Raw genomic sequence first — 11,200 nt, forward strand, 5'->3', positions numbered from 1 at the left:
TTGCCCAAAAATACTTCAACGTATGTTTACATTTATACTCGATCTGCATTTTCTTGAGCACTGCAATTCGCATTGAAAATCAAGAAAAAATCCAAATGGAAAACACATCAACGGTTACAACAGTTAGTACGTAGATAATTGGGTGAGGAAGATTCTGTTTTGAGTGCTTACGTTGACTGCACAGATGAACTCTCAAAATCCTTCGAGTCATGTGGGCTCTCATTGACTACTGAATTTTTTTTGGGTAACTTTACCATTTTCCAGACAGAACTCAATGAAGATTATCCAGCTCGAACACGGGTGAGCTTCGAAAAGTTGATTTATGAGACTGGTCTGACGAATTACCATAATTAGTAAGTATAAATCTAGCAATGCGTTTATTTTACCAGTTAGAAAAACAAATCACTGGTAACTGATGGGTGGTCACTGCCCAGTATTAACTGCAGGAGTACTAACTAGACGATAGTGATTCTGAAGAAAAGAGAAATCAATTCCCCACCCACGGATCCAATCATGAGGATAACTCCATTACACCGTTCTTGCTATTGCTATCAAGATTTGATAGGGATCATATAGAGATTTGATAGATCAAGAAAGAGATTTGTACCTGTAAGATACAAATGCGGCACCTGCCACCTATTTCTTAACCAGCCTGAACGTCCGGCTAAAGCCGGACAACAGGCTTATTTTGGTGTTCGCTTCGCTCGCCTTCACCGACCAGTAAGAAATAACAGTAGCGAAATTTGTTGGGAAATTAAAATTGCTATATTCTGTCATCGCTTTTTTCAATTTTTTTTTACCCGAAAATTTAAGCATAAAATTTAAGATTTTATGGTTTTTCCCTAAACGCATCGGTTCTATATTTGGAGAACAATAGAACTTGATTTAACATCTATGTTTCTCTCAAATCGCTACATTTTGGGACCATTATTCGAAGTATGAGTTTCCTCCGTTAACAGCTATTAGCAAAACTAACTTGCCTTATCAAAGCCAAAATACATGATCACATAGATTTAGACAATGGTGAAAAGGTAGAGTGCTCGCCTATCAAGTGCATGGCGATGGTTCGGCACCTCACCGGCGCAGAATTTTGCGTCATTATGGAGTATTTTCGTGACACACAAACAAACACACACACACGGACTAAGCGCGTTATTATATGTTGACGGAAGCAGTCTTCAGATCAGATTTGAGTATTATGTCAATTATTATAACCTTATATTTCGGTACTCATTCTCTAAATAGATGATATCAGAATACGGAGTGTCCTGAACGGAATTTAGTCGCTCATCTAATCGTCACAAACTACTTTTGTCCTGAACGCATGACAAACCGCATCGGATGTAGACCTATACATAATATGTAATTCCCGGTAACTTTGAAGGAATTCTCAACAGCTTTGCTCTCATTAAACAAAACCTAATCTCTGATTTTCGTATTTGAAAGCTACACAGCTGTGCTTCTCCTCCTTTAAAGCACATTCGCTTACTTTTCACTGATTTCCTTGAATTTCTCAGTTCTCAGACTTCCGGAAGTTTTCTGTGTTGTTTGAGAGCTACGTCTCTGATGCGTAGTGTATCCTTACTTTGACGTGTTGAAGGAGACACTATTTAAAAAGGTCGTACCAATGGGTCATCGAATTGGTCAGAATTAAAGTCGGATTACGAACTCTTGAAGCTTGGCATGGAAAGTAAATCATGCATAAATTGCCAGTGGAACAACGAAAACCAAACAAAGAATCATCCAACGAACTAAACTTATAAAAACCTTAAATCAGTAGTTTTGAGCATTCTTTACAACTGCCTCCTACACTGTAAATCCGTATAGTGGATCTTTGCTGTTGACCAGCTAGTTCTCGCCCATAAGTTCGCTGCATATGTTCACCTTAGTTGCCTACACGAAGTCCTTTCTCATTTTAAACAACAATATTAGTTTTTGTATTATTTTTTTTTAGTTTCTATGCAACATCATGTCATCGGTATAGTTCTTATTTTATATGTAGTTGACTGCAAAAAAAAAACAAAACAAAACAGTTCGATGTTCTTTTAATTGATTTTCTTGAGCTGTAGCCAAGATTGGGTATTGATCGCCTTTATTAAACAACGGCTAACGTTTCGGCGTTATCGCCTTCGTCAGAGCCTGGAAAGTCAAAGTCATTAGTGATTTATCCTCTCAAGCAAATCATCACTCTACAGAAAGCATCCAAACGGTAGGCAAACTCAAACAGCAACACATTGGCTACTGCTTACCTCATTAGCTAGACTTGATAACGCAACAGACCACCACGTACCACAACTATGAGTCACAAGGGTTTTATATAGGGACCTCATGGCCCGCATAGATCAAAACCCGCATAGGTCTTGATATGGGGATAACTCGTTTGTGATAGCAATGCACTCATCCTTCTTGTTCATTTTTGGATTTTTGGCGGTTATAACCGCTATAACGGCTTTGAATTTCCCAGGCTCTGACGAAGGCGATAACGCCGAAACGTTAGCTGTTGTTTAATAAAGGCGATCAATACCCAATCTTGGCTACAGCTCAAGAAAATCAATTAAAAACTACGCTTCAACATGCCGAGATCCAAAGACAGTCGAACATAGGCAATAGTCCGATGTTCATTGAAGAGCGATTCCGAATACGATCACCATTGATCGGAGGTTCATTCTGCCGGTTACGTAGTGAAACCAGCGGCAGACTACTGAGTAGCGGTTTGAGGTGAATTCCAATAAAAGGATACCATACATCCCGGACAATTCCACTTCGGCTCCAGGTAATCCGCAACTATTTCTTTCTTTTCCCTCCCAGAGAGGATTTCCTTAATCTTAGGGAAATCCGAACAGATTTTTTTGTCACACATAATGAATAAAATTTTTTTTTCTCTTTCTGAACAGGGAGTGAAGATCTACCAACACTACCAAAGCAGCGAATACAGTTAGAATTTGAGACCACATTTTATCAGTGTAGTGTAAATGATTCACAAATCTAAAAAATAAATGTTTCTTCAAATAGAATTAACAGACTGATATCCTATTTTCTCGCTTCGGTAGAACCAGTTATGGTTGAAGCCAGATCTAATTCTTTCGACTTTTCCTTTTCTCCATAGAATAAGAATGGCTGAAAAAGATTATTTGTCCAAAGAAGGATAAAGGAATGAGTATGGCACCGTTCTGGCTGTTCCTTTATAGATCAAGAAGTGTCGAACGATGGTGATGCAGAAAAGATAACACAACGCAAGAAACCACAAGAAACAGATGGGTGCTGCAATGACATCCCACCACGCTAGTTCCTGAAATGAAAAGATTTTGGAAAAATTCAGATGTATTCAAATGAAGCAAGTCACCAGAAACTAAAAACTGTCTAAAATTCACTTTACTCTTCGAAAGAGATCTAATATACCTGGTAGTAAGCCATAACTAATTACTGGTTTGCCCGAAAATGAACTATAAATGAGAAACACTAGTTTACGGTTCTGATGTAACCTTTATCGTTTTATTTATAAAGATGCAAGGAGATCAGATGAGCACTTTTGTATAAACGCCTTTTCAGTTCCTAAGTTATTCATTTACTTACGAATTAGAATTTTAAAAAATAATTAAAATAAAACAAATAAAATAACCTTTAATTTTTTTTAAATATGTGAATCAATGTCAGTTTGGATAGTCTTAATGATCTATGCCAACAGTGAGCTATGGGGTTAAGTTGAAAATCCTAAGCACTGGGCTGAGGAAATGACTCATAAGCGTTTTTTCACATATTTATTTGTAATAAAAAAAACCCACGACAAACTAGTCTACGTTGCATTCTTCGTGTTTGTTCGCGATCGAACCTTTCAACTTTCAATAGATTTCCTGAAATCCCGTATTTTTTGCATTTTTCCGTTTTTTCTTTTTTTGGAAAGTTTTTGTGTCTTATTCCATGCCGTTCACACACATACTTCATATCCCACAAGCAGTTTTTTGAGCTGTTAAATCTTGATTGAATGCAAAAAAGCGAATAGAGTTGAACAGAAAAAAAAGAGAAAGTAGATGGAATAAAAAAGGACATCGTATCTCCTAAGGCATAATTTTCTTTCTATACAACTTTAAAAGATTTTCCCATAAGAAGAAAGAACTTCTTTCAGTGCATTCCAAAAAAGCATACCTTTCCTTTGAAAAAATTTTATTACTCGTTCACGACCCAAAATAATTAAAATCACGTCGTCTCTCGGCAACTTGAATCTATATGTTTTATATGTTCATCTATATGTTCTTTAGTACAAACACAAATAGCCACTAACATCCCGGCAACGCGGCATAAGTTAGCACCTAGGTAAGCACGACGATTTGGGCTCTTTTGGTTTCGGTTTTAGATGTTTTATCTTAAGGAAGACTGTGATGAAGGCGATGATGCCGAAACGTTAGCCGTTGTAGAATGAAGTTTGTTAACAATGTCGGCTCTTGCTTCCAGTTGATAATCGACACGTTGCAATTTTTATGCCAGGATTCAAGGAAGATCGAACTTTTACGCCACTACTTTCAATTTTATTGATCACTGAACGGGAGCGACGCGAACAACACAAAAAGTCTGAAGTTTGGCTCCAGCCAGATGTTGGGACCCTCACTAGTTATAAATGACTGAATGCTGAATAGTGAATACTAATACTGAACATGTGATTGTGTTAACGTTAGTGTTGACGTTAACGTTAACGTTAAACAAAAATGTTTCTAAATAAACACTCAAACAGCTCATTTCACCTAGTGCCCCTTATTCGTTAGGTAGTATCGAGGTGAGTGGTTGCTTCAACATTTCATTTGTCGTAGCTGTTCAAAGTGTGACACGGTATCCGAGAACGTCTGTTGGGTGTATTGTCGACGACACAATGATGATGAGTGTTAAATTCAATTTAAAAAACTTCACTTTCAGATCATCAGTATGGATAATAATTACGAAAATATGCTCAAAGAAATGGAATTAGAGATCGACAAACTTCAAGCTCATTTTAAAAGCGAGGAGAAACGGGTAAGACATGATGACTTTTCACCAAGGTAACTCTATGGCATTTCGCTAGGTCCTAAAGGTAGAGCAGCACGGCTATCGCTAAACTCTAAGTTACGAAACATTAGAATACTTAACAATATTCGGAACATTTTGGTTTATGGTTTAATGCAGTTGCAGCTATGTACATAACGTGAAGTAGAACCGCAACAATTAGGCGATCTCTGTTCGGAAATTTCCATTCATCACCACTTCAGATTACAGTAGCAAAATATTTATGTTTTCTTGTTGTGCCAACGAGGTTTGGGTGAAACTTTTTTATTGGCCTGACGTTTCGACAAACTCGTCTTTTTCAAAGGCCTGAAAATGGTTCGAGGTCTTTGATACCATGCATATCCCACCAACTCCTCCTCTCTCCTCGCCAACCCTCGATATTGTTCCAAGTACACCACGCAAGACCTTAAAAGGAAAACAACTGACCAGTTTCACCGACTAGCGGGGTTGGTAAACCACCGCGCTCTTAAAGACTGTCACTAAGGCGAATGAGATCTACGCACTGTGCAGTATCCTTAAGTACTGGTGTCTGTATAACGTTAAGGAACTGCATGTGGGGCAATCTTATAGAAAGAAATATCTGCTAGGAAGGCATTAGAAGCATTCTGGATTTCCGTGAGGAATCCGTCCATGAATAACAAAAATGAGTGCTTATCAATTACCAATGACTTCTTGCCGTTCGTAACACTCTGTGAGCTATAAGATTCCCCCATATGCAGTTCCTTAACGTTATACAGACACCAGTACTTAAGGATGCTGCACAGTGCGCAGATCTCATTCGCCTTGGTGACAATCTTTAAGAACGCGGTGGTTTACCAACCCTGCTAGTCGCTGAAACTGGTCAGTTGTTTTCCTTTTAAGGTTTTGCTTGGTGTACTTGGAACAATATCGAGGGTTGGCGAGGAGAGAAGAGGAGTTGGTGGGATATGCATGGTATCAAAGACCTCGAACCATTTTCAGGCCTTTGAAAAAGACGAGTTTGTCGAAACGTCAGGCCAATAAAAAAGTTTCACCTAAACCTCGCTGGCACAACAAGAAAACATAATTACACTATCAAATGCCGAGGTTTCAAGAAGAGAGGACTTGGAGGTTGTTAGTAGCAAAATGCATTTCGAAGTTAGCCGGATTAGGATGAGAGAGATCCATGCTATCAAACTGGGGCAAAATTTTTGTCGTCTTCTGTCGTACTACAAACTCGAATCCAGACTACCTCAAACATATCCCCACTAATAAAGCTGGAAAATTCCAATTAATCATTTTTTGTCGGTTAGAAGTAAGTTTATTCCCGTATTGTAAAAGTTCGTGCTTCTGGAGTCGACGACTTCTTGGATGATTATTGATGTATTTATAAAGCATTCTTCGTCATGCTGTTGGTGGAAGTGTTTTTCTTGCACAACGTTCATCTCAATGATTGAAGAAGTGATAGCCAGTTGGGGACACCTCAGATGAGCATAGAAGATGAGACAGTACTGCTTACCACAATTTTTTCGATTTTTGAAAACGTTCATTGTGCGGAGAGTGGTCAGGCGTTGTCGTGGAGAAAACAAATGCCGTAGACTGATCAAAGTTGGGTTCTTCTGCTGGAGGCTCACTAAGGCCTTCATATTCAAGATTTTTGTCTCCAACTTTCCGGAACTTCCTGAACCTTCACTGCACTGAACGAAGGTTTGAAGCTCTCGGACCAAGTTGGTGTAGGCATTGTCAGTTGCATCCGTTACAACCAAACCCAATTTGAGCTCATATAAAACTCTAGGGGCGGGTGTGGTGTAGCGGTTAGAGGTTCCGTTTCCTGCACGGTCGATCCTCCCTAGTGCTCACCAAGCCTTTCATCCCTCCGGAGTCGATAAACTGGTATCAGACTTCCCTGGGAGGATAAAAACACTGACATGACACATCGGCTAGCCACCGCAAGTCATTGTATAGGTCAGGTACACGTCCGTGAACCTCAAACGATTCTGAATTGAAATGAACGTGGGGGGCGCATCCCAAGCGATTGATTGACGCCAGGAACTTTATCCTTTATCCTTTATAAAACTCTAGCTAGAAATTGATCCTCTGTCCTTCGCATCACTTGCATTGTTTACGGTAGAGCTGATATGAACAAGAACGATACAATCGGTTCAAAATGACCTGAAGCCTGGTGCGATTGCACAAGTGACGGACTAAATTTTTTTGTGACTTCAGATCCTCACCGAAATCACCAATCTGAGAGACCCTCAGAGTAAACCTACGCATTTGGTGGGTTTGAAAATGATTTGAGGAGATTTGATCAAACAATTGGTTCATTACAGACTCTTACAACGGCTAAAGCTTCGCAAACTGCTCCTACAGAAAAGAAGGATGACGTGAGCAGCGCTGTCGTAAATCCTGCTTCTTATTGATTTCTAACTAAGGTATAACTTCAGATACTCGTTGATGATATCGACAAGCAGCTTGGTGGCTTCTACGGTAGCACGGAACTTCGAGATGCACTTAAAGAAGTGAGCGGATTCACATTGATGCTATAATACTGAACTCTCGTTGGGGATTTCAACTTCATTTTTGGGACTAAGGTCGTGCAAATCAATAACTATTAGATCCACTGACAATTTCCATCACCACCGTCTGCAGTGTCTGAATTGTCTGTATTTTTGCACCGCTCTATCAACGTTTATGTCTTCAGGCACAGAAACGTATGGATGCAGTCGTGGCTGTATTAAACCGGGTAAAAGAGTACGTACGGTCGCCGTTCGTTCGTCTAGAGATCGCACATCTTCTTCTAAACATCGAAACCTTACGAAAAGTGTTTTTACGCATGGTGAGAGCGATCGCTGTTAAGCCAATTCGTCTTTTTTTCGATTTTAAATATATCATATTTGAAATAATGTTTGAAATGTCATTCTTTCTACGTAACGGATAAGACGGCGTTACGGAATTCTCTAGAATCCATGGAACATTCAAGGTTACTTCAGAGTTACTAATTATTAGATACCCTTAATATTAGTCTTTCCGTCCTTTATTGGCTAAATTCTTCGTCACTAACGTCTCGACGGTTTCCTCTCACGTGCCCGAGTTGCTCAGTGACTTCAGATCGCCCCAGCGCATCCTTTTTCTTTGAACCGTAGGGCGTATGAACATTGGACCGAAGACGTCTTCATTGCGGATTCTGTATTTAGGAGGAGCCAGCAGCTTATAACTTTTGTCTAAAGGCTCTCGTTCTAATGTATCACGTGCGCTCATAACAGAAATGAAATCTTTCGAAGTGGACTCCTGTGCAAATTACGAAGATGATGCAACCACGTGTGAACCTTGAAAATTCCGAAGATAGGAAGGAAGTCTTCTTCAGACTTTTTTGAAACTCGTTCATGTTCATTATGCAAATTCGACCTTTTTTCATGTGATTTTCTATGATGCTGTAAGAATTTTCGTTGTTGCTCTAGCGTTGACGCATTCAGCTTGATCGCATGGAAATCCCAGACAGCGACGACTTCTTCGCCGATTCGATAAGCGAATCAGCTACGGCAATATCGATGAAAGGCAGCGATGAAAAGGTTGGCGGTCAGCAGACCGAAGAACAGAAGGCGACATCAAAACCAGAAACCACTCCCACGAAATGAACCATTTCTTTTAGTCAAGTTACAATAAATCTTTGCATAAACCTTGTAGTTTTTTATTTTACATTGAGTAAATCATATTCTTGGGAGAAAGGGAGTTCGCGCTGTTCCATTTACATCTAAAAAAAAGTTTTTTTTTTCGCAATAATTATTGCGCATAGGCTCTTATTTGAGCGATTTTGTCTTCTGCTTGAGCACTGAATGCAAATCCACCGCTGTTCGACACACTCATAGTAATCAAAACGCTTTGGTGTCTGTTGCGGTAATGAGTGCGCTCGAAGTGGGACCATACTGACCTCTGCACTCTGACTGCAACATATGAGGGTCCCACCGCTAACTTCGCCGTGGAGCGCAGTCGACTGTATCAGGTTTTAGGTCGCTTTCACCCCGCTATAACGATAAGTCGAACACGCTGGAGCATGCCCGTGGGGGTTAATCAACTCTGTAACTTTTGCATTTTACCCATGGTTAGAAAAACATACTTGGCTCACTTATTTTTGAACTTGTGAAGTGGGTCTGCTTTGAAATCGATGAGAACACTTTTCAATTACTAGTTACATTGACTAAATGAGTCTTCACCAGCTTTGCTTTTCATTTCTCCACAGGGTACGAGTTTGCTTGGTTCCTCCGAGAAATCTCCAACCCTTGGCTGAAGAGCCACTTGGTCACACGGAGAAACCGCAGGAGAGCTCATCTCAGGAAACCCCAAATATATCTGAAATTATTCCGTAGGTTGTTTTCATCCTGTAAAGACGCACTTCACTTTCTGAACTAATAAATTAAGGGGGAGAGGGGGGACTCACTGGACTCGTTCTACAAAGAGGTTCGCTCACTTTTTAACCATTTATATCCTATAAATAAGAACAGAAAACCTTATAGCTTGTTTACTGAGAATATATAAGAGTAGTGTCCTTCGATATTTATTTATTTATTTATTTATTTATTTATTTATTTATTTATTTATTTATTTATTCAACGTAGCTCAAGGCGGAAGGAGCACGTTCGGATCCAGAGAGAATCTGACGGCAGACCTTGAACAAGAGGGTTCACCAGATTTTGTGACCCTCAAAACCACCAGACCTCACCAGCTGAAAGATGCGGAAGCCAATAAGAGGAGGTTATTCGGAGATAGTTGGGAGAAGAGGCAACATGGCGTAACAAATCAAAAGGAGATACATGCAACGGCGGATATTAGTATCAAAATATGTCGAATAAACCAAAGTAATACCATAGGTAATGCAAATTTTCCTTGTAAATCTAATAGAAACTACAAGTGAATCGAGCACAAATAACTTTGATCCTGATTTTTTTTCGCATCTGAGAGTGAGAATATCCCAAGAAATTGTTTTCTTTTCCAGGCTCTCAGTGGAGGAATGCCAATTTTTCGGATCGTTTATTATAAATCACATTCATCAACAGTAGTCCAGTGAATTAAAATGATTAAAACTCCGAGCTCATTATTGTGAACTGTCAGAGTTGAAAATGAACACTGACTCCTACTGTACCTTAACAAGCCTCCCTTAGTTGCCGGTGTATAAAAATATTTTAAAAAATAAGTTATACGGATATTCTTCTAGACTCAAGATTATTCCAATACGTATAAAAATGGAGGCAAAAATGACACCATTTAAGTGTATTAATTAGACAAGCATGTAAGAAGGCGTCAGTTTTTCTCAGATTTAGACCTACCAGAAATGGAAGGATACCCGAGAAAAAACGTTCTTTGAGAGGTATTTCTAGGTTTATTTCATTCGTGCTCCTTCCGGATCATAGTCATTTAGCAAGGATGGAGCGGCTGGAGACGTACGGTGGACAGACGAAATCCGACACCAGTCCGATGTGTGCCAATACACGACTTGACGACGCAAAGCACTTGCAAAAGCTCGGCAGCTCAAATTACGCGCTCTACATACCGTACATCCGCTCGTTTTCCTTATGAAAGACAAGCTTCGGTCAATAATCCGCTTTTCACATCACACAATTCAAGGTTTTTCGGCGATTCTGCAGAGGCGATGAGAGGAGAAATGTTCTCGACACTTTTGTTCACCACACCAGCTTCTGTAAATCACAGGATCTTGGTAACGTCTTCTTCTTTGCACTAAGCTGTGGAGTTCTTGTATCTTTTCCTCAGAAACCAACTTTAGCGCAGTTGGTTAATGTTTAACAGTCCACCAATTTAAACAATAAATGTCTGTTTACGCACTCGCTATACATTATACAGGAGGCAATGACCGGAACAAGCCATTAATATTATTATTGAGAAAGTAAACATCAAAATATTGTGCAGGGAAATCTATTCTATGTATGCAACCACAAAAAACCTTCAAAAATATCGTGAAAACAAAAAGAGACACTTGAGTAACATAGAAAGAGGCTGAAAAGCATTGTAAAAAACTTCGCCTACCAGCAACTTTTAAATCGCAGTATTTTCATAAGATTTAGTTTCATTGTCTGGATGTTTTTATGTTTTATACATGTACTCTAACCTTTTTAAAGAGTCAAAGAGTCAAAAATGATGCTTGAATGCGCTACTTACCTATTTTTAAGAAAATATTGCACGATGAGAACAAGATAGT

General features: G+C 39.4%; 2 protein-coding genes across 3 annotated transcripts; one reads left to right on the plus strand and one right to left on the minus strand.

Moving 5' to 3' along the window:
* Positions 1–3,030: 3,030 nt before the first annotated feature.
* On the minus strand, positions 3,031–3,414 carry RB195_006585 (uncharacterized protein; the record flags this gene model as incomplete). The annotated part of the gene is made up of 3 exons (XM_064179757.1): positions 3,031–3,117; positions 3,167–3,289; positions 3,400–3,414. 3 exons carry the CDS (start codon positions 3,412–3,414, stop codon positions 3,031–3,033), a joined length of 225 nt encoding a protein of 74 aa, XP_064036689.1.
* A 937-nt stretch (positions 3,415–4,351) lies between these two features.
* On the plus strand, positions 4,352–10,484 carry RB195_006586 (uncharacterized protein; the record flags this gene model as incomplete). 2 transcript variants are annotated; one of them, XM_064179759.1, is made up of 10 exons in its annotated part: positions 4,352–4,398; positions 4,741–4,768; positions 4,906–5,001; positions 7,216–7,269; positions 7,323–7,376; positions 7,437–7,511; positions 7,694–7,828; positions 8,466–8,561; positions 10,308–10,354; positions 10,406–10,484. In XM_064179759.1, 10 exons carry the CDS (start codon positions 4,352–4,354, stop codon positions 10,482–10,484), a joined length of 711 nt encoding a protein of 236 aa, XP_064036690.1. The 2 variants fall into 2 exon arrangements, with proteins under 2 accessions (XP_064036690.1, XP_064036691.1); XM_064179758.1 differs by lacking the exons at positions 4,352–4,398; positions 4,741–4,768; positions 10,308–10,354; positions 10,406–10,484 and having other exon boundaries at positions 4,915–5,001; positions 8,466–8,627.
* Positions 10,485–11,200: the final 716 nt, after the last annotated feature.

Source organism: Necator americanus, chromosome I, assembly GCF_031761385.1.
Source record: "Necator americanus strain Aroian chromosome I, whole genome shotgun sequence".
Classification (NCBI taxonomy): Eukaryota; Metazoa; Nematoda; class Chromadorea; order Rhabditida; family Ancylostomatidae; genus Necator; species Necator americanus.